We start from the raw sequence: 23,972 nt of genomic DNA, 5'->3' as shown, positions 1-23,972 counted from the left end.
CACTCTGGCTTCACCTCGGGCTCGCGGGGGGTGGGTATTATGATTAGGAACTCGCTCCCGCTGGAGATTGATGAGGTGCACCACGATGAGAGGGGACGTTACACTGCTCTGGCGGGACGTATGGAGGGTAGAGTGTTCAGTTTTGTGTCGGTGTACGTCCCGCCTGGGCTACAGGCCACTACATTTGCGGACCTGGGGCGCCTCCTTCTGGAACTTCCGAGTGGCCTCTTGGTGGTGGGAGGGGACTTTAATGCGGTTGTATCTGGATCTATGGATCGCCATCCCCCTAGGGACCTCCCTCGGGCACAGGCGTGGCTGCCTGGCCTGTTAGACACACTGGGCCTGGTGGATTGTTGGCGCCTAAAGCATCCCGTATTGCAACAATACACCTTCCACTCGGGGGCCCATGGCAGTCTCTCGCGGCTTGATTACATCCTTGTCCCAGCGGCCCATGCGGGGAGGGTGGGAGAGGTGCGCCATCTGGCACGGGGTATTTCAGACCACTCCCCATTGTTGTTGCATTTCGATGTCATCCCGAGGGGGGATGGCAGGGTGGCCCCGATTAACGCCTGGTATCTGCGCGACCCCTCCATTCGTGCAGACTTGATCACATCCTTGCAGCGCTATTTTGAGGAGAATGAGGGGTCGGTCCCATCTGCCCTCTCCCTATGGGAGGCTTTCAAAGTGGTTCTTAGAGGGGAGGCCCTCTCCTTTATTGCCAATGCCCGGCGGCGCGAGCGGGAGGAGGTGACCCGGGTGGAGGCCGAGATTGCGGAATTGGAGGGTGACCTGGAGAACGGGGTAACAGACGCCAAGTTACATGTTCTGCAGTTAAAGCAGGCGGCCTACCGGGCCCTCGTCGCGGAGGCGGCCAGGGGCCTTGGTAGAGAGCAGCAGGGGCGCTTGTACGATGTGGGTGATAAGGCCGGTAAATTGATTGCGTGGTTGGATAAGAGAGAGAGAGCGAGCCGAGTGGTGCCTTTGATTGAGAGCGTGGATGGTGCGTGTGCCACGGAGCCGGAAGCCATTGTCTCCTGTTTCGCGGATTATTTCCGCGGAGTCTACTCCCCTGTTTCTTCCTGTTCGGAAGCGGACTCCTTTGCCCTGCTTCAGGATATTGCACTCCCCTCCCTTACGGCGGAAGACAGAGACTCGCTGGACGTCCCCCCCACCTCGGACGAAATTGCCTCAGCTATTCGCTCGATTTCATCTGGCAAGGCCATGGGCCCCAATGGCATTCCCATTGAGCTATATAAGCTACGCCCGGATGTGCTGGCGCCCCACCTGCGTGCGATGTTCCTCGCGGCTCACTCGCAGGGCTCCCTCCCGCCGGACCAGCGTCTGGCTACAATTGTGGTGATCCATAAGGAGGGAAAGCCCCGTGAACGGGTCACATCCTATCGGCCGATTTCGCTTTTGAACGCGGAGCCCAAAATCCTCGCCAAGGTGTTGGCTAACCGGTTGGTTGGCGTGGTGGGCGATTTGGTCCACCAAGACCAATCGGGCTTTATCCCGCACCGCAACACGGCGCTTAATCTACGGCGCTTGCACGGCGTGCTTGCGCGTGTTCCATTTGTGCGGGAGCCAGCCATCTTGGCGTCCTTGGACGCCACCATGGCGTTTGATACGCTCGAATGGCCATATCTCTGGGCGATGCTCGCGAAGTTTGGGTTCGGCCCGGGTTTCATCAGCTGGGTCAAATTACTATATTCGGGCCCAATGGCGCAGGTGGTGGTGAACGGGCGTGTGTCGACCCCGTTCGCGCTGGGACGGGGCACGCGACAGGGTTGTCCCCTGTCGCCTCTTCTGTTTGCCCTGGCCCTGGAGCCCCTGGCGGAGTGGCTGCGGTGGCACCCTTCCATCCGGGGTCTCCGCTGGACCCCCGAGCACGAGGACCGTGTGTCCCTCTACGCGGACGATATCCTTTTGTATCTCGCCTCCCCGCGCAAGTCCCTGATCGTCCTAGTTGATGTGCTGCGCTCCTTCGGTCGCAACTCAGGCCTAGTCATTAACTGGGCGAAATCCTGTGTCTACGTACTCTCCGGGGAGGCTCCGGTCCTGCCGCGGGACTGCCCGATCCAGATTGCCTCCCAGGGTTTCCGGTACTTGGGTATATATATCACTCTTGACCCGGAGGCCCGCTATGAGCGGAATCTGCTGCCCCCTCTCCAGCGTTTGAGGGAGGATGTGGTGCGCTGGCGGCGTCTCCCGCTCTCGCCGCTCGGTCGAGCGGCCTTGTTTAAAATGATGTCCTTGCCGCGCTTCCTCTATGCCCTCCAGAACACTATGGACATGGTCCCGGCAAGCTACTTTCGTGAGGTGGAGGGCCTTCAGCGGCGCCTGTTCTGGGACGGGAGGCCGCGTATTGCTCTGGCTAAACTGACGCTCCCGTGGTACGATGGAGGGGTCGCCCTCCCGGACATTAAGCGGTATTACTGGGCCTCCCAGCTAGCTGCAATTAATCATGGCCTTTACGGGCCCGCCCTGAACCCGGCATTCGAGATGGACAAGATGCTCCTTCCCGGTGGCGATTACAATCGAGCACTGTACTCTGGCGCGCCCGACTCCCGTCTGACGGGACCGACGCGTGTCATGGTGCGGGTTTGGCACGCGGCAAATGCAGCTATGGGGTGGAAGGACCGTTTGACCCGGGCGTCTCCACTGTATGCCTCCGAGAGGCTGGGCTCCCTGTGGACATCAAAGGGCTTCGAGAAGTGGGACACGATCGGAATCAGCACAGTGGGGGATCTCTGGACGAGGGGGGGATTCAAAACTTTTGAGACGCTGCAGGCGGAGTTCCAGCTGCAGGGCAGTGAGTACTTTCGGTACCTACAAGTCCGCCATGCGCTGGGCTCCGTCTTCCCGGATGTTGCATCCATTCCGGAGTCTTCCCCCCTGGAGGACAGAGTGCTAGATGGCCATGTCCCGGACAGCACGATCTCCCTCATATATAAGAAGCTGATTAATGATAGATCGTGCCTGTTGACTAGTCTGCGCGAAGCTTGGGTGGCCGACGGGCTGGAGCTGGACGACGAGGATTGGATGTCCGCGGTGGCCTCTCCAAAAGAGGTGGCCATCCCGGCTCGCCTTCGTTTCGTCCAGCTCAAGATCCTTCACCGGGTCTACGTGACGGGGCCACGGCTTCTACGTATGGGTTATGCCGTGGACGGACTGTGTAAGCGTGGCTGTGGTGCGTTGGCGACTTTTATGCATATACTGTGGGAGTGCCCGAAGGTGGAGCGATTCTGGCGTGGTGTGCATGAGGTCCTGCGTGTGGTCACGCGTGTAGCGCTGCTGCCTGAAGCGAGGAGGTGCTTGTTGAATGTATGGGAACCGAATGACTATTTGGCTCCGCAGACGCGGTGGGTGACTCTGGGATACATGATAGCGAAACGTGATATTGCTCAATTGTGGGGATCCCAGAGGCCCCCTGCGGTGTCGGCCTGGAAAGAGCACATGGATTGGTGTATGTTCCGTGAAAAGGTGGTGTATGTGGCGAGGGGTAAGCCTGGGGCGTGGGTGAAACTCTGGGGCCCCTGGAACGCCTACCGTGGGGGCATTTGTGAGCCGCCACAGCTGCCGGCTGCCTCGCCTGCTCCGTCTCCCTAGCTGGACCCCCTTGCTCGGCCGCGGGCACGCGGCCCCCCAGTCCCTGATCTCCTCCCATCCCCCTCTTCAGATCTTTCCTGCCACTCTGGATCCCCCACTATGGAGCAAGTGTTGTCACCTTGAATCTTGGGTTGCCTTGCGGTTGTGGTTTTTGTTGTTGTTGTTAGTCTTTAAAATGAAACCGTACTCTGTGGCAGGACGCCGTGAGGCCTGCACCGTTGATTACTCCTGTGTTTCTACTGTGCACCGCTGAGAGACTTTTACTGTCTGTGTGTACTATATTTGTGATGCTCTAGCGGCCGGCCGTGCGGTTGTAGGCCCATAACTGTAACCTTTTTATGGATGTAATAAACGGTTTCAAAAAAAAAAAAAAAAAAAAAAAAAAAAAAAAAAAAACAATGAAAACAAAATGTTAATTTTTTTGTTTTTGGAACACATCCTATTTTCCTTTAACCTCTTCAGTGCCCCGCCCTTTCCCCGCTCTGTGCCGGGCGTTGAATTAGCAGGCGGGGTTCATGACGAGATAGTCTTGTCATGGGCACAGCGCAACCGCGCTCCATGACGAGACTATCTTGTCATGGGCACTGAAGGGGTTAAGGAAAATGTGTTGCATTCAGTGGCGGTTAGTGCTGGTAAGTGCAGTGGGGCGAGGGGGAGGGCATGGGCATGTCGACAGACGACGGAATAGGGAAAATTAAACAAATTATATTCCATCGTCTGTCGACATTGCCCCGCGGCGCTTACCTGCACCGACCGCCGCTGGTTACATTTCAACAAACAATTATACAACGGCAATCATAGAAATGGTGTTCTGCTCACCTCACCAGGCCACCATCCATGTGATGGCAGGCATTTCTAATTGGTCAAACTGCAAACTACCTCGTTATTATTCATGAGGGAGGTCGATTTGCGACCCACTAGAAATTACAAGCATGAAACAAAAAGATTTTAATAAAATCGCTATTCGGAAATGGCTATTCCTACTCTTTGTATGTCTGGCCCTTAATGTGTGAAAGAGATGCCTGAAGATACAAATAATCTAGAACTGTTGCATTTTAAAGGCTAAAATAAATCTTAATCACAATAAAGCTCTTGGTCTTTCTGAAAATATTTTTTATGAGCATATCCCATTTAGTCACTGAAATCGATCCTTTGTTCTCTTCGTATTAAAGAAAAGATGGAAAGAAATGAGTGAATGAATGGCAACACAAAAGGGGTTTACTGAACCCACCCAGTGCAGATCAACAGAATTAACCATGTATTTACAATAAAAAGTCCTTGGTAACGATACTGAGTTGTCTCTTTTATCACATCTTCTAGTTCAGGCGACATTTACTGTGCATCTGGACTCCGCGGTAAACACAGTCCACACAGTGAGCCAATTAGAGCTCTTCACTGCGCACGTGGAATACCTCACTGCCCCCGCAGATCATTTTTTTGCGTTTTCTTTATAAACCAACTTCACGTCAGTCTTCCACTCTGCGTGCGTGAGACTGCTCCGTATAGCAACGGCTTTGGACTGGGACCTGAGAAAACTGAAAAAAGGTCTAAGGTAAAGAACAGGGAGTCAATGGAGGAATTGCTAAAAACAAAACGTGAGACTGCTGGTTTAGATTTTTTCCCCTAAAATGTACGTGATCCCTTATATCTCTAAGCTCACTGCTGTAGTGAGTCTTTCTAATGCTGGGCAGTTTCACTAAAATAGATTATTTGTTTATACCTTTTTATGAAAGCACACGAGAACTAATGAAGCAATTTTAGTGTGATGTGATCTACATTTTTGTTTAAGTAAAGCTTTAAGACTGAATGAATGTCCTTGCAAATGTTAACCAAGAATATCAAAATCTATAGCTATCTGAGCTGTGCCAGCCATCCCTTAACGTCATCGATAGGTAGCAATTGGACTGCTCAATGAACAAACACAAAACCAGCTCTTGTTCCCTTTCAAGCTTAGTTAATTTACACACCTGCCCTCGTGGACATGAAACATTGGATTTTGCCTCTAAACGCCTCCAAATATGTGGAAAAGGGTAGATTCATTGCACTTGATTGCCACGGGCAAATAAGTGGGGCATGAACAGATGAGATGCTTTCAAGAATGTAACGTTTATTATGGAGATCACTGATCCCCAAAGAGCTTTCTGCCTGAAAGTAGCAGTCCAGCCAAAAGTATGTGTCGCAAGTGTTCTTTTTAGGTCTCGCGACCTGCGTTGCACTGCACAGCAGTGCTCGCGCAGGCGAGAGTCCTTTTGTCCGGGGTTCAGAAATGGATACTGGAATCGCACACACTCATGCGTGTGTTTTCTGTTTTGGGGTCTGTAATTGGGCTTTGAGTGCGTTTCAACAGAGCACTCAATAGGCCAAAGGCGGGCGCATTGCTCCGCCCACGGCCTATTGGTGTCTGTAACGCGCACCACAGTCCATATGTTTTCAATCATCGTGCCCAGACACGGGAGCCATAATTGAAAACATATGCCTCGCAGTGGCGCACGCGCACCTCTCGCGGGCGTGTGTTTTTTTACAATAGCTCAGTGCCGCTTGTTTTTTTTTTACTAATAAAACTTTAACATTTATTGCTTACATTTTCGCTAGAGAAGCTATGGAAACAAACAAACATTGTGGAGCGCAAAATGAATTGTCAAGTGCTAAACCACTAACAAGGGGGGGTGGCCTTGGGTGAAACAGGGGTCTCCACAGGTGTGTCTAATGGCCAAAGGGTGAGCGGCTAGACTCTGGTGACTGGAGGTCTGGCGAGCGCCCAGTGAGCACCGCTCTCCTAAAGGGTGGAACTCCCAGGCCTGCGCATGTCTGCTGGCTCTCCGAGCCTCTCCATGCCTCTCCACCTCCCTTCCAAGCTCCCACCGCTCTGTGGTGGCAGACGCACGTTTCCGCTCCACGTCCTCCGAGGAAGCGGCAGGGCGCCAGTGGCAGCCATGGGGCACTGACCGGAGGAGAGCCGCAGGGCACCTCATGCACCCCGAACCCTCTTCGGATGGAACTGCCGGGGGCAGGGGGATAGCTGGACCCAGGGGCAGCATACGTCAAAAGCACCCGGCATCCGAGTGCACTCTGTGCGGAAGTGAACTCTAGGCAAGCTGGGCTTGGAGCCAGGGATAAGTATGGAAGTAGTGAGGATGGGGTAACACTTAAGGTTACATAACCCACTACCCTACATTACACTGTGCTTTATACTGCCATTACGCTACAGCGCAGAGCGCCCAGCGTCGGGCCCGTGAATCCCTTTCCTGGGGTAAGCCGTGAAAGTAATCTGAGACTTCAAATCCGCCCCTGGAGCAAGCTTGCCGCTCCTCCTTCTCTGCAACTGGTGCAGACAAGGACGGATGGGTTAATGCAGGGCACTTCACTTGAGTTTACAAATCTCGCCTACTTTTGCCCAGTTTCCCTCGGTTTGTATTGGTTCTATTGCTATCTGGTTGTGTCAGTGTAGATAACTGGCATCGCCTGTCGATACATCGCTGTCAGTGTACGCCATCACCAGACGTCACGCCCACCCGTTGTACTTTGGAGACGCTAAGTTTCCTACAGGTGCCCCCTCAGAGGGTCTGCATCTTGAATCGAGTTACTGGAGCCCTGGTGGGGTGAGGGGCGCGGGTGTAGGAAGTGCAGCAGCTTTTGAAGCCCCTCGCCCTCCCGGATTCCCCAAGCTGGAGAGACGCTCCTAATTCTACTGAGCGCTGAATGTTATCCTTATCTGTGCCAATGCAATAGGTCTCGCATTATTAAAGTTTGAGCTGTTGGCCTTGCTAATAATAATGCAACACCAATAGCAGCTCAAAGATTCAGTAATGTGAGACCTATTGCATTGCAATTGTTTTTTTGTTTTTTTTAATATAGCACGAACTTGAGTGAAAGGTGTGTATTTATGTTGCATTGAGTACAGTGTAATTACGTGTTGTGTTATTATGTGGCACAGAGTGGTATTGTGTGGAGTGTATTTATCTTGCATTAAGTAGAGAGTAATTATGTGACGTGCAATTATGTAGTACTGAGTGGTATGTGGAGTGTATTTTTGTTGTATTGAATACAGTGTAATTATGTGATGTGTAATCACACAACCACACACATACAACCACAACCACACACACAACCACAAACACAACACACACCCACAACACACACCCACAACCACAACCACACACACAACCCCCACAACCACACACACAACCACCACAACCACACACACAACCACACATGCAGCCACACATGCACACAACCACACACACACATAAACACACACACACACACACAACCACACACAACCACACAATCACACACACACACCCACACACAACCACACAATCACAACCACACACACACACACACACACACACACACACAACCACACCCACACAACCACACACCACACACACACACCACACATACAACCACACACACACAACCACACAACCACACACACAGCCACACACACAACACACACACACAACACCACACATAACCACACAACCACACACCCACAACCACGCAACTCACACACAACCACACACCCACACCCACACAACCACAACACACACACAAGCACACACACAACCACACTCACACACAACCACACACAACCACAAGCACACACACACAATCACACACACAACCACAACCACACACAACCATACCCACACAGCCTCCCACACAGCCTCCCACACAGCCCCACACACAACTACACATACAACTACACACACAAAACCACACACACAACCACACACACAACCACACACATCTCATTATCCATTCCTACCTTTTTGGAAGAAGATGTTGCACTCAAATGATGTACTTGACGATCGTTTAATTAATTCTCTCTTCCCTTATTTTATTCCCTTACGATTAAATGTAAAGAAAATTGTTGTTTGTTCATTGTAAAGTGCATTAACCCCATTTCACAGGTAGAGTGACACTATATAAAATGTAAAATTAAAAAAATTGCACTGGCCGACTACTACTAGTTTTTGGCTCCCCAAACACCAAAAGCAGCCTGGTCTTCATGTGATTTACAGAAAGGTAATTCCCCGAAGTGCAGCAGGATCTCTGTCTGGAATCGCCTCACTGTCCTTTAAATTTAAGACCCCTTTCCCACCAATCCTTTTTGGTGAAATGTTCTTTTCTCTCTTGGTTGTGCAATGCAACATAAATACACACCTTTCACTCAAGTTCGTGCTATATATAAAAAAAAAGAAATTGCAATGCAATAGGTCTCACATTACTGAATCTTTGAGCTGCTATTGGTGTTGCATTATTATTAGCAATGCCAACAGCTCAAACTTTAATAATGCAAGACCTATTGCATTGAAAATGCTTGTTTTAAGATTGCTGTGGTAATGTTTTTGAATCAATAATTTACTATGTACAATAATTGAAGTCCTTCCCTACCTTTGCAGGCAGCTTTCCTGGGACAGCGTGGATTAATTGAGAATGACTTCCTCACTAAAGTTCTTAACGGAATGGCATTTGCTGGCTTTGTGTCTGAGAGGGGACCACCTTACAGATCTTGTGATCTTTTCGATGAGGTACTGTAGATGTTTCACAAAATTGACTGATCTTATATGTAACTGAACAACATATGGTTAGTTTGTTTACGGTTTTCTATGGAATCCGTGAGCCTACCTTCCTTTATGCTGAACGGTTATTCTCCATGGCAGTGTGAGTGAGCTGAAGCATTTGCAGGGCAAATCAAAAATGTGCGAGACCAAGTACATGGGAAACACTGCATGGATAAGGTACTTGCTTTTCTCCCTTGCTCACCTACCCCCTTGTCATCCCCGCTGAACTTCCAATTAGATAAGCTTTTTTTCCTCCACAGAGGGGGCTAGATGTTTGCATAGTAGCTGTGCAAGCGCCAGACTGCACGTTATTTTTTCTTTTGCGGCAGGAGTCTCTCCTTTCAACCGACTACTTATCTGAAATGCCTGGTCCCCTGCTTATGCCCCATGCTGCTTGATTGAAGAACTTTTTTTTCCTAGTCCCAGTTATCAGAAGTTGACCCACACCGAATGTGCTTTCAGTACTTGGTCCACAATATCCGTACCAGTCAGTGTTACTACAAATCGAACTTAAGAGTACGCTGAAGTCATCTGACACCTTTTGAGTTCATGCTCCCCATAGAGTTCAGGACTTATTTTTTGCAAGTAAGCACCTCTTTAATAGGCTAGGTGGTCCAGCAATATCTCTTTCCAACTAGAAGTAAATCATAGCTGTGTGTGTGTGTGTGTGTGTGTGTGTGTCTGTTTCTGTTTCTGTTAAATGCTTCTTACCTCAACTTTAGAATATCCCCCAAACACCAGAGTGGATTTGGATACATTTCCGCAGTCCTCCCACACCTGTCATCGTGTATCTTTTCGCTGATTCTGTGCTGCCCCAGAAATGACAGAGAAAAGCCACATCTCTTATCATAAGAAGTAGTCTTGGATATCATACAGGTCCTGTTCACGGTCCAAGTCGTGCAACCAGGTCCAGTCCCTATCACAATGCTATTCCCCAACCACTCCACTTCCTGGTCAGAATCTTTGGGTTAGTCAAAGCACAAGAAAGTGAGGCAGGGCGGAACCATTCTGGTTCCAAACAGAAGGCGCAAGGATCTAAGCATCACTCCGGAAAGTCTCATTCTGCAGGTTTTCACCAGCAAGGTTAATCCTAACTCATTTCTGAATAGGTCCCCAAATTACAGAATCCAAACAGATTATTACTTCTTCTGTCTGCTTGGTACTCCTGTCCATAAATACAACCCGTCTTTTAGGCCACTACACGTGTGCTTGGGGGACAAGGTCAGCGAGTTCTTGCTGATGGTAAAGGTAGACTGTTAGACCTGTCAGCCCTTTGGGTGGTCCCTCCTCATCATTATTTATTTTGTCCCACTTTTGCCTCAAACCCTGTTTGAATTTTTCCTTTTTGGGAACCACCAGACTTTTTCGTGTTGCTGCAGATTCAGGGAGCCATTTTAGCTACCCCTGAAACTTCTGTCTGAGGGCCTGAAGCACAAAATGGTGGCCACCTGTGACATCACCAGCATCCCCTGGAACCTACCAGCACCTTCCAGAACATTCCAGAACCCTGTGACAGTTGGAGGCGGTTTAGAATGTTGGGAAGCTAAGAGGGAGAGTTGGCAGTTGGAGCTGGCAGTTGGCACCTGACTGGTGAAGAGTGAGCAGCACAAACGTGAAGGAGGAAGGAGTGAAGCAGCAGGGGTGGAAACTTGTGCCTGGAGTGGGGTCCATAAACCCACCCTTGATACTAGTCCCTACTGACGGAGCCCAGCCTAGAGCCCTGTGTGGGAAGAAGTCAGAAAAACCATCCTGAGGACCTGGACAGCAGGAACAGGCCTTAGAAACAAGAGAACAGCAAGATCCTGACCTGGAAGCTGGTTTCCCTGAAGTCCGACGTCGAGTAGCCTAAGACCTGGAGCCCGAGGTGGAGAAGCGGCGCTGACTGGAAAAGCAGACGTCGTACCCGGAGCCGCCAGAGGTCGAGAGAGGGCGCCGTCAGAGGTCGTGAGGAATACCAGAGGTCGAGGAGGAAGTCACCCGAGGTCGAGTGAGCGGCGTCATCGGAGGAGTGAAGTCCGCCCTCCGGAGTCGTCGGAGACCGAGGTGAAGTGCAACGGAGGTCGGGAGTGAGGATCGCACTCCGGAGTCACCGGAACCTGTGAGGATCGGGCCGGAGGTCGGGAGTGGAGGTCGCACTCCGGAGTCGCCGGAAACCTAAGGAGAGGGACACCGGAGGTCGGGAGTGAGGATCGCACTTCGGGGCCGCCGGAAGTCGACATCGAGGCAAGGCCGGCCGACGTCATCGAATCCGAGGTCGCCATCGGACCGGAGCCGCCCGAAGTCCACATCGAGTAAGACTGCCCGACGCCATCGAATCGGAGGTCGAGATCGAACCGAGGCCGCCGACATCGAGACCGGAGCCGCCTGCCGGCGTCGTCAGAGAACTGACATTGTGCCGAGGCCGCCGACATCGAACCGGAACCGCCTCACGGCATCGACACGACTCCAGCGGCGTCGGAGCATCAGAAAAAGGGCAGTAAGTGGAGTAGAGGGCGCCTAAGGCCCTGTGGAGACCTGAGAGACTGCTCTAAGGGGCTAGGGAGGTGCTGGAACCAACCTGACTGTGCCAGGGGTGAAATGGGACAAATCTAGAGAAGTTGTGTGGAGAGAGAGCCAGGTCTCTGGTATTTTCCCCCTTTATCTACCTCAGTTTAGGCCTCAGCCTTGTCCCAGCCAGGGAGTAGACACCCTCAAGCCTTCCACATCCCCACAAGCTGTGCCTGGGCCAAATCAGCCCTTAGGAATTCAAAAGTGATCTGATTCCATGAGTGTCACTGTCAGCTTTTAAGTATTTATTAGGGGCATTGTGTTTATTGTATTTAACCTATTTATTGTTCCACTGTATTTATTGGTCCACAGTATTTATTGATGCACAATATTTATTGGTTACAGTATTTATTGCCTCGGAATATTTAATTGCCTGTCTGTATTGCACTTTTATTTATGCCTTCATTATTTATGATCACCCCTATTTATTGAATCATTAAGCCAGTATTTATTTGACCTGCACTTTCTAAAAAGTTTGTATATTGTGATTGTTATTTATTTTCTCCAATCAGCAACTAAGAGAAAAAGCAGATAACGAAAGTTATTTTCATAATTTTTACGGTGTAGAGTCGTTTTTGGAACGGATGCACGCATGGTTATTGTTTGGGTATGTCGTATGCTTAGCACGGAGCCTGATTCCTGACCACTCGAGCCAAGCTACCACAGTGTGTCCGGAAGATCACCACCACCCTTTCAGTGTGGGAGTGTGGTTTTCCAACATAAATTGGTGTTCAGTGGTGGGATTGAGCTGTGCCTACGCATACTCAACAATCACTGTGGGTAGTCCATAGGCCTACACCGGGAGTTTTCTCAAGAGCGGCCTTCCTAATTGTGGGTTTTTGTTTTTTTTTCCAAATTTACTCTGGTGGTGGGAGGAGGTATTATTAAAGGTACCCCCCCTGCATTGTTACTGCAAATAACTGTCCTCTGACCTGAGTGGGCAAGATGGAGTTTGTACTAGAAAATCTAGAAACGTACACTGTGGCCCAACTCAGGGAGTTTTGCCAGCGGGAGGGGGTGTACTGTCCCCCAGGAGCAAAGAAGGGTGCACTCCAAACCAGCTTAAGGGCTTGGGGGGAGGCACGACGGGAAAGCAAGGCTGAGGAGGAGGACAGGGATAGAGAGCCTGACACCGAGGGGGCTGAGATGTACCAACCTGAGGTGGGGAACCTGTCAGCAGGGCCCAGAACCATTTCTAGGAAGGGCAGCAGTGCCTCTAGCGGTGGCTTGTCTGAAGTGGAGCTAACAGACCGGAGGGAGAAAAGACAGCTCACATGGGACTTAGCAAGGCTGGAGAAGGAGAAGGAGGAGCAGAGGATGGCCCATGAATTACGACTGAAAGAAATAGATCTTCAGATCTTGAGAATCGGGGCACAACCTGTTCCTAATGGTGGCAGCCAAACCCAAGAGATCACCAGGGAACCTAAACCATACCTGCCAAAGGACATAGTAGCTAGCTATGGAGTGGGCGACGATATCGCCAAGTGGCTAGCGGCCTATGAGGTCTCGTTGAGGGCCCATGGGGTTCCAGAGAAGTACTGGGGAGGGGGATTGTACAAGTACATGCCTCCAGCTGGTAGGGATGCATTATTGGCCCTCGAGGAGGATGAGCAGACCCACTACCCCACCATGAAACTGGCGCTCATCAGAAAGTTTGGACTAACACCTGAAAAGTACAGACAGAAGTTCAGGGGTAGTCACAAACTGGGCACGCAGAATTGGGTGGACTTCCTGGACTATGCAAAGAAGGCAATGGAAGGTTGGATTCAGGGCAGTGAAGTGAGGAACTACGAGGGGCTGTTTGACCTGGTACTGAAGGAACACCTGCTCGAGAAATGTTTCCCTGAACTGCGGCAACACCTGGTGGATAGCAAGCTGACCAATCCCCGGAAGCTTGCTGAGGAGGCGGACATTTGGGCTAGTACCCGGGTGTCCACAAGGGGGACTGGAGGGGATACTCAAAAGGCCGGACAGGGCGCCCCCCAGAAGAAAGAGGGAGGGGAAAAGAAAAAGGAGTTCTCCAAAGGCCCCCAAAATAACTTCCAAGGGAAGGGAACAGGATTCACCCCTAAGGCTAACCCGCCCAGAAACCCTAATCCTGGCCAGAGTCAGCAGCCAAGGGTTGTCCATTGCTATGAGTGCGGTGGCGTTGGACACTATAAAGGAGATCCGAAGTGCTTGAAACGACCACCCCCTCCCACTGGAGGAAAGACCCCCGGAGTAGCTAGTGTAGTGCTCGGGGAGGAGATGCCCTTAACTAAGGGAAGGGAGTGGGCGGGTGTCACTTTAGTGTCCCTGGGAGAACGGGAGATGGTTCCCAAGATCCAGGTGCCCGCAAATACCGCAAAGTATGGGCAGTGGGTCACCATCAACGGCCAAAGAGGGGAGGCTCTGAGAGACACAGGAGCCAGTATGACTATGGTGCGTAGCCAACTGGTGTCTCCAGAGCAGGTAATTCCCGATGTACTCCACCCAGCCGCGATGGCTGACGGCAGAACAGGCCACTATCCAGTGGCCGAGGTTCCCTTTGAATGGGGGGGGGTTGCAGGTTCACTTCGAGTTGCCGTAAGCCCTGCCGTGCCAGTCGATTGTCTACTGGGGAATGACATGGAGCACAACGCTTGGAAGGAGGTGGAATACCGGACTCACACTGAGATGCTGGGTACACCTGACTGGGCCTGTGTGAGCACAGGGTCCGCGACTACCCGGAGAGGGAGTTCGTTTCGGCTGGAGCCTGGAACAAAGGCCCAGCCAGCTGCCAGTCAAGGGAAGAACCGAGGACAGGAGGAGCCTGCCTCGGCGTCCACACCCCGTAGGACGGATAGGCCACCGGAGGTGGTGGACCAGGAGTCTGCGGTGGGGGACGTTACCAAACTGGAGGACCTACCCATCCCGGCCGAGTGGCACGTGGAGGGAGGCCCGTCCAGGGAGGAATTCTGCCAGGGCCAGAGGGAGTGCCCTACCCTTGAGGGGCTGAGGCGACAGGCCGAAGCCCAGGCAGCAGGGAACGTTGAAGGGAACTACAGTGTTTACTGGGAGGATGGCCTCCTCTACAGTGAACCCAAGGCACCCCTACATGGATCGTCACGAGCCTTGGTAGTTCCTCAACGTTATCGAGCCTTCCTTCTGGAGTTGGCTCACGAGATACCATTGGCAGGACACCTGGGGCAAGACAAGACCTTCGCCCGTCTTGTCCCACACTTTTATTGGCCTCAGATGAAAGTGTCGTCCGATACCTACTGCCGGACATGTGTGTCTTGCCAAGCCAGTGGGAAAACAGGGGTGAAGCTGAAAGCTCCCCTGGAACCACTTCCTGTCGTTAGCACCCCCTTTGAAAGGGTGGGCATCGACATTGTGGGTCCGTTAGATCCACCAACTACAGCTGGTCACAGGTTTATCCTGGTTCTAGTGGATCATGCCACACGGTACCCAGAGGCAATACCTCTGAGGACCATAACAGCACCTGTTGTGGCTAGGGCCCTGATGGGAATCTTTACCCGAGTGGGTTTTCCCAAGGAAGTTGTGTCCGACAGGGGGACCAACTTCATGTCAGCATATATGCGGGCGATGTGGAAGGAGTGTGGAGTGACATACCGGTTCACCACTCCTTACCACCCCCAGACCAATGGTCTGGTGGAGAGGTTTAACAAAACCTTGAAGGGCATGATCAGAAGTCTGCCTGAAAGCCTGCGGAGGAAATGGGACGTCCTCCTACCCTGTTTACTTTTTTCCTACAGGGAAGTGCCACAGAAGGGAGTGGGCTTCAGCCCCTTCGAGCTTCTGTATGGGCACCCTGTACGTGGACCTCTCAACCTGGTGAGAGACGGATGGGAAAGAACTCCCAGAAAGCTTCCCCAGGATGTGGTGAGCTACATGCTGGCCTTCCGGAGCCAAATGGCTAAGTTGTGGAAGCAAGCTTCTGACAACTTGGAAGCCAGCCAAGCAGTGATGAAGGCGTGGTATGACCACAATGCTCACCCGGTGGAGTTGGAGCCTGGCCAGAAGGTGTGGGTGATCGAACCGGGAGAGCTTAGTGCCCTCCAGGATCGCTGGTCAGGACCCTTTGAGGTGTTGGAGAAGAAGGGTAAGGCTACCTACTTGGTGGACCTGAAGACCCCTCGTCAGCCCCTGCGGGTGCTGCATGCCAACCGCCTCAAACCCCACCACGAGAGGCCCGAAGTCATCTTGATGATGGTGACTGACGGAGGAGAGGACGTGGAAAGCGAGCCTCTCCCTGATCTGTTTGCGTCTCAAGAGAAGGATGGGTCGGTGGAGGGAGTGATTCTCTCCCCATCTCTAACTCCTGAACAGCAGGAGGACTGTCGCCAGGTCCTGGGGCAGTACTCCTCGTTGTTCTCCCTTGTCCCGGGTAGGACTCACCTGTGCGTCCATGACGTGGACACAGGAGACAGCCCACCTGTGAAGTCCAAGATCTACCGGATGTCCGACAAGGTGAAGGCCAGCATTCAAAGTGAAGTCACTAAGATGCTGGAGCTAGGAGTGATCGAACCTTCTAGCAGCCCCTGGTCCAGTCCGGTGGTGTTAGTACCAAAAGCTGCACCACCGGGTGCCCAACCAGAACTGAGGTTCTGTGTGGACTATCGGGGACTGAATTCAGTGACCAAAACTGATGCTCATCCGATCCCTAGGCCGGATGAATTGATTGACCGGCTGGGAGCTGCCCAATATCTAAGTACCTTTGACCTTACTTCTGGGTACTGGCAGATCTCTTTGACTGATGGAGCAAGGGAAAGGTCAGCCTTCTCCACGCCCAATGGCCACTACCAGTTCTGTGTGATGCCCTTTGGGCTCAAGAACGCACCTGCCACGTTTCAGCGCCTGGTAAACCAGATCCTCACCGGAATGGAGAGTTTCTCTGCTGCTTATCTGGATGACATAGCCGTCTTCAGTAACAGCTGGGAGGATCACTTGCATCACCTGCAAGCTGTTCTCCAGGCCCTGAGACAAGCTGGATTGACGATCAAGGCCAGCAAGTGCCAGATCGGGCAGGGGTCGGTAGTGTACCTTGGACACTTGGTGGGTAGGGGAGCGGTGCAACCCCTCCAGGCGAAGATCGAGGCCATCATGGCCTGGGAACCCCCCAAGACACAGACTGAGGTCCGAGCATTTTTGGGCCTCACGGGATACTACCGCCGCTTCGTGAAGGGGTACGGTACCATCGTAGCCCCCCTCACGGAGCTCACGTCCAAGAAACAACCTCGACGGGTAGTCTGGACGGAGGCTTGTCAGCAAGCCTTTGAGAGATTGAAGAAAGCCATGTGCGAGGCCCCGGTCTTAAGGGCCCCAGACTTTTCCAAGGAGTTCATTGTCCAGACAGATGCATCAGAACATGGCATTGGGGCAGTGTTATCGCAACTCAATGAAGAGGGTCTGGATCAACCCGTGGTCTTCCTATCCCGGAGACTACTTCCCAGGGAACAGAAGTGGAGTGCAATAGAGCGTGAAGCCTTTGCAGTGGTATGGGCTCTGAAGAAGTTGCGGCCATACCTGTTTGGCTCGCACTTCCTAGTTCAGACCGACCACAGACCCCTTCGTTGGCTGATGCAAATGAAGGGGGAGAATCCCAAGTTGTTGAGGTGGTCTATTTCCCTACAGGGAATGGACTTTCAGGTGGAACATCGGCCTGGAGTGGACCACGCCAATGCAGACGGTCTCTCAAGGTATTTCCGCCTTAGTGATGAGAACTCCCAAGGGGTTGGGTAGCTCTCCCCACTTTCAGCTGGGGGGGACGCGTGTTAGACCTGTCAGCCCTTTGGGTGGTCCCTCCTCATCATTATTTATTTTGTCCCACTTTTGCCTCAAACCCTGTTTGAATTTTTCCTTTTTGGGAACCACCAGACTTTTTCGTGTTGCTGCAGATTCAGGGAGCCATTTTAGCTACCCCTGAAACTTCTGTCTGAGGGCCTGAAGCACAAAATGGTGGCCACCTGTGACATCACCAGCATCCCCTGGAACCTACCAGCACCTTCCAGAACATTCCAGAACCCTGTGACAGTTGGAGGCGGTTTAGAATGTTGGGAAGCTAAGAGGGAGAGTTGGCAGTTGGAGCTGGCAGTTGGCACCTGACTGGTGAAGAGTGAGCAGCACAAACGTGAAGGAGGAAGGAGTGAAGCAGCAGGGGTGGAAACTTGTGCCTGGAGTGGGGTCCATAAACCCACCCTTGATACTAGTCCCTACTGACGGAGCCCAGCCTAGAGCCCTGTGTGGGAAGAAGTCAGAAAAACCATCCTGAGGACCTGGACAGCAGGAACAGGCCTTAGAAACAAGAGAACAGCAAGATCCTGACCTGGAAGCTGGTTTCCCTGAAGTCCGACGTCGAGTAGCCTAAGACCTGGAGCCCGAGGTGGAGAAGCGGCGCTGACTGGAAAAGCAGACGTCGTACCCGGAGCCGCCAGAGGTCGAGAGAGGGCGCCGTCAGAGGTCGTGAGGAATACCAGAGGTCGAGGAGGAAGTCACCCGAGGTCGAGTGAGCGGCGTCATCGGAGGAGTGAAGTCCGCCCTCCGGAGTCGTCGGAGACCGAGGTGAAGTGCAACGGAGGTCGGGAGTGAGGATCGCACTCCGGAGTCACCGGAACCTGTGAGGATCGGGCCGGAGGTCGGGAGTGGAGGTCGCACTCCGGAGTCGCCGGAAACCTAAGGAGAGGGACACCGGAGGTCGGGAGTGAGGATCGCACTTCGGGGCCGCCGGAAGTCGACATCGAGGCAAGGCCGGCCGACGTCATCGAATCCGAGGTCGCCATCGGACCGGAGCCGCCCGAAGTCGACATCGAGTAAGACTGCCCGACGCCATCGAATCGGAGGTCGAGATCGAACCGAGGCCGCCGACATCGAGACCGGAGCCGCCTGCCGGCGTCGTCAGAGAACTGACATTGTGCCGAGGCCGCCGACATCGAACCGGAACCGCCTCACGGCATCGACACGACTCCAGCGGCGTCGGAGCATCAGAAAAAGGGCAGTAAGTGGAGTAGAGGGCGCCTAAGGCCCTGTGGAGACCTGAGAGACTGCTCTAAGGGGCTAGGGAGGTGCTGGAACCAACCTGACTGTGCCAGGGGTGAAATGGGACTAATCTAGAGAAGTTGTGTGGAGAGAGAGCCAGGTCTCTGGTATTTTCCCCCTTTATCTACCTCAGTTTAGGCCTCAGCCTTGTCCCAGCCAGGGAGTAGACACCCTCAAGCCTTCCACATCCCCACAAGCTGTGCCTGGGCCAAATCAGCCCTTAGGAATTCAAAAGTGATCTGATTCCATGAGTGTCACTGTCAGCTTTTAAGTATTTATTAGGGGCATTGTGTTTATTGTATTTAACCTATTTATTGTTCCACTGTATTTATTGGTCCACAGTATTTATTGATGCACAATATTTATTGGTTACAGTATTTATTGCCTCGGAATATTTAATTGCCTGTCTGTATTGCACTTTTATTTATGCCTTCATTATTTATGATCACCCCTATTTATTGAATCATTAAGCCAGTATTTATTTGACCTGCACTTTCTAAAAAGTTTGTATATTGTGATTGTTATTTATTTTCTCCAATCAGCAACTAAGAGAAAAAGCAGATAAAGAAAGTTATTTTCATAATTTTTACGGTGTAGAGTCGTTTTTGGAACGGATGCACGCATGGTTATTGTTTGGGTATGTCGTATGCTTAGCACGGAGCCTGATTCCTGACCACTCGAGCCAAGCTACCACAGTGTGTCCGGAAGATCACCACCACCCTTTCAGTGTGGGAGTGTGGTTTTCCAACATAGACCATAGTGCATCTCTGGCTCAGATAATCCATAGTGGGCAGGCTGCCGTGATACAAATGATCTGCTTAGGGCTGAACACTGCAGACTACATTGGCAGGGCACTTGGCACCAGCATCTTGCTTCAAAAGCATGCCATAATGAAACCAATTCGATTTTCCATCAACATACAAGCATCGCTGATGGTAATGTACTGCAATGGCTCCAGACTTTCTGGAGTAAAGGCAGAATCCAGAACGGTTTAAAGACATTTTGTCCAAAGAAGCATTTCCGGGGCTGTTGACTTCTGAGATTCCCCTCAGTTGTTTACATTTATGGGTTATTCCACTGGATTAGCCTACAAGCAACAGCCGGCTCCCCAGCTGGTGATGAGAAAAACTGTTTAATAATTTCAGGATTCTCTGTTTATGGCACGTCCAGACATCGCACAGGAAAGCAGGGGCATCACTCCTCTAACTACTCATCCCCTTCCGCGGCGGATACCAAGATGCTTTAATTTTACCTTAGTGACTCATGCCTCACAGGTTGGAGGCAAGCTTCATTATTTCCTATAGGTTGGCAATCCATCACTTTAGACAAATGAGGCTTACAGATTGTTAAGAGGGCCTGTGCCATACCTATCACTGCTGCCTCGCTACGCCTTCCTTGTTCAAAGGGTCTATGCCATAGCATTTATTTGTGTCCCGCCCCACCTTCTTCCCACACCAGAACACATTTTGGAGGAGCATCTGTCCATTCTGCTGCAGGAGGTACTTCTCTTGCTCTCCATGGATACCACCAAATGGGTACCGGGCTCAAAGACAGACTAGGGCTGTTATTCACATAACTTCTTCATTTCAGAAAAGTAAAGAGGCCTCAGGTCTGTCCTAGTCCTTTGCCCACTAAATGCCTTTCATGCAGAAGGAAAAAATAAAAATGCTTCCCGGAGGAGGCGAGTTTTCGTATTGCCATCGTGCTGTCCCACGAGTTCATGGTAGACCAGAAACATTTTCAATCTGCCGTGATCCATTTCGAGCTACCTCACCGTGATCCCCAGGATGTTCATGAAAGTGATGGCTCTCGTCACTGCCCAACTTCAAAGGTTTGGCTTTCCTGTATTTTCATACCTCGACTGCTGGTTGCAGGGTTGGCCCGTCAGACAAAGACAACTTCTGAATGACAGCGGAACTCCTAATATCATTGAGTTTGATCCATGAGCGAGCCAAATTTCCTCCTGATTACCTCATTGAAGCTTCCATTCATTGGGGCGATCCAGGGGATTCATCAGAAAATGCCTTACAAAAGTTTTTTATACATATGGTGCAATTATTGCACAAATGCAGAAGTTTAAAACCTATATTTCAAAGGGAACTGTTAAATACGGGAACTATTTCACAGTTGCCTGTAAAATATGTGTAATGCTTCATTGGTTCCTGGTGAAATGTGGATTTTATCTTCATAATGACAGTATTAAACCATTCTGCAGTGCTTTTACATTGTCAGTGCCACAGTGATTATACAGCAAGGTTGTGGAAATTATGTGCAAAGATTAGCTAAATTGGGAAATTATGCAGCATATTCTTTTGCAATATTTGTATCCATTTGAGCTTGAAAGAACTTTGTGAAATCTGCAAGTTTTTTGTCAAAGTATGTGCCAAATGTCATAAATCCATAATTATGTGGTAACAACTGCAACAGCTGAATCCTATAAATCCACAGGCATTCCCCATTGTCTATTGTTTTTTCAACTACAATTAATGAATGGTTAACCGAGAACATTTTTATTCCAATCAGTGCCCATTGTTAACTGCCCGTTGAAGAAAACATAGTTTGTGGCATATGTAGCTGTACATACACATGCTGATCATACGGCTGCCATCAAATAAAGTGACTCCACCTGTTAGTGATGATGCACGTGTGCATCAGCTCTATTGTTAGATTGGTTTTTTTTCTGCTGTCAGGTTCAGAGTGTTTTGCTGAGCTCTGGGTTGATGCCACGTGGTGTAATCTTTAGGCCCTTTTGGATCCTCTAGACCCGTTAGTATTGTGCAGTCGTTGTGTTCTTCTCATTTTGGTTCCTCACGCTCCTCTCGTCCAGATTCGATGACCAAAACTACTTCGATGCCCTGGTTTGGGCCTTGCCCCTTGCGGCCTTTTTCCTGGTTGTTTGACGTACGAGAAAGTCTCATGCGTAATGGAAAAGACTTAATTCAGAAACTGCCCACAGTGTCGCGCCAGGTACTCATGGGCAGACCTCCGCAAGATGTGTAACCTTTGTCTCCTGAGCATGGCAAGCCCTCCTGTGAAGCTCGCCTCGCTCTCCGCAGCAAGAAGACGACCAACAAGACTGCCAACTTGCATCCTGCCTCCATGGCGCAACAACAGGGCGACAACACTCCAGATCTGTTCAGCGAACAGGAAGTCGAAGCAGACACACCCAGCTGGGGATAGAGAGAGAGAGAAAAAAGCGTGTGTACACACCCAAAATAATGTTCTCTCATCAAGAACTTCAGCACTCCATAGTGAAATCTTCAAAATTGTATTATAAAGTTCATTATATAACACATTACAAAATAAAAGAAGGATTGTAATGTCACAGACTTAGCTCACTGGTAAGCGCCATCTTTAAACTTGATAAATTGTTTTATTAACAGACTTCATCTTAATAAAATAAGCATTCTGCACTCAGAAGCCAAGTCTATAATGAAGATGAGGCACTATTCAAAATTTCACAGTAGATAACCAGACCCTCTTATAATACAATACACGCTTGCTAAATCAGCTGTGCCTCAAACACCACAAAATTGTATAGGTAAAAGATAGGAGAAACAATAGTAACTAATGCACAATTATCATAGCTCCATATTAAATTCTAGATAATCCATCCATTGCCATAATTTAAATCTTAAAGGCAAGTGCCATAGTATAGACCAGATAATGTGTCTTAAAAAAACAAAAAAGTGCAGTTTGCCACTTATAACATTACAATCTAATATGAGGTTCTCTAGATATACATAGGTTTTCTACCAATACATTATTACTCAATGATGATTAACATCATGCTCTTATTTTAGATGCTTCACTTGAAAGGATATAGCCTAATGATCACATAATGGTACCCAAGTGGATTACTCATGCAATACATTTAAATCTCAATAGATAAATCACAATAAAATACATTATATACAAACAAGGGCATTACAATCCATCAACAAAATACATGATGTTAAAATTAAGAGACCTCCTAAAACTCATGCACATTGGTGAACTGTGCCTATAACCTTCCCCCTAAAAAATTGTGACATTTGGGAATTAGTTGACTTACTGAAAGCGTCCTATATGGATTGTGCTCACTAAATCGTAACTCTTCAATAGAGGCAAGTATACAATTATTCATCAATGTTGAAGCCCTGCAGCTCTTCACTATTCAATTCCAGGATGAAGAATGTCTCTCATTTATGCAGCTCTTTTTTCCCATCTCCACCCCGCTTCTTCTTAGGGACTTGTGCTATGCAACTGTATATGAGTTCTGTGGGGTCACTGTGGTGATGTTTTTCAAAATGTCGGGCTACAGGGTAGCTCCGATCATTATCAACAATGGCTCTTATATGTAGTAGCACAAGTTTGTGGAAGAACTTTTGTTTTGGAAAGTTTTGTGAAGATTTTCCAAACAGCACCAAAGTTATTAGCAAATCAAAAAATACTTTCCCTATGGAAACCCAATTCTAACTTTAACAACCCAGTGGCGGGGACCGCCACTGCGTATGTATGTGTGTGTGTGTGTATATATATGTATGTGTGTGTATATATATATATATATATATATGTGTGTGTGTGTGTGTGTTTATATATATATATATATATATGTGTATGTATATGTGTATATCTTTATGCCTATATATATTTATTATAACACAATTCAGTGATTTTTGTAATACATGAGGCTCATGTATATATATGGAGGGAGTGTCAGTAGGGCCCCCCTCCCCAACCCTTTTAGGGCCCGGGATTCAATCTCCAGGGGCCGGGTATATTTAAGTGGAGGGGGCCCACGAACCGTCTCTCCAAGCTGTTTTCAGCTCTGGGGAACTCATCCCCTGCAGTCCAAAGTATTTTTAAGGGCGGTGAGTATTCTGCCTCCCACCGACACGTTTTCGGCCTGGGTACCTCATCATCTGGGGCCCGCGGTACTTTTAAAGGGGAGGAAGGCAGCACGGCTTCCCTCCCTGAGCCTTAAAAAGACCCTGGGGACCGCATCCTCCAGTGCTGACTCACATGCTGTGTTCCTGGGAGCCTATCTCCGGGACTCAGTAGTTTCCCAGCCTGCACTGGCCTGGGCAATGGAGCATGTGTTTACTCCCGTGTGGCAGGAGCATTTTTTAAATCTCCCACCTAACCGGAGCAAAAAACAAAGTCTGCTCCCAGCAAGTGGAAGCTTTGTGTTATGTTTGCTTGCCCACATTGATGCGGGTAGGGAAACAGAACAACAGATTGCTCCTG

General features: G+C 50.2%; 1 protein-coding gene across 6 annotated transcripts in view; it reads left to right on the top strand.

Annotated features, from left to right (window-relative positions):
• SBF2 (SET binding factor 2) overlaps nucleotides 1-23,972 on the top strand; it is a 2,080,461-nt gene that overhangs the window by 946,885 nt on the left and 1,109,604 nt on the right. For all 6 annotated transcript variants that reach the window (XM_085648170.1, XM_085648169.1, XM_085648168.1 and 3 more), the window contains exon 12: nucleotides 9,018-9,146. In XM_085648170.1, the coding sequence (XP_085504296.1) occupies nucleotides 9,018-9,146 (129 nt within the window). The remainder of the gene's footprint in view (nucleotides 1-9,017; nucleotides 9,147-23,972) is intronic.

This window comes from Triturus cristatus, chromosome 3_2 (genome assembly GCF_964204655.1).
Source record: "Triturus cristatus chromosome 3_2, aTriCri1.1, whole genome shotgun sequence".
Taxonomy (NCBI): Eukaryota; Metazoa; Chordata; class Amphibia; order Caudata; family Salamandridae; genus Triturus; species Triturus cristatus.
This window is presented reverse-complemented; position numbering and strand designations above follow the sequence as displayed.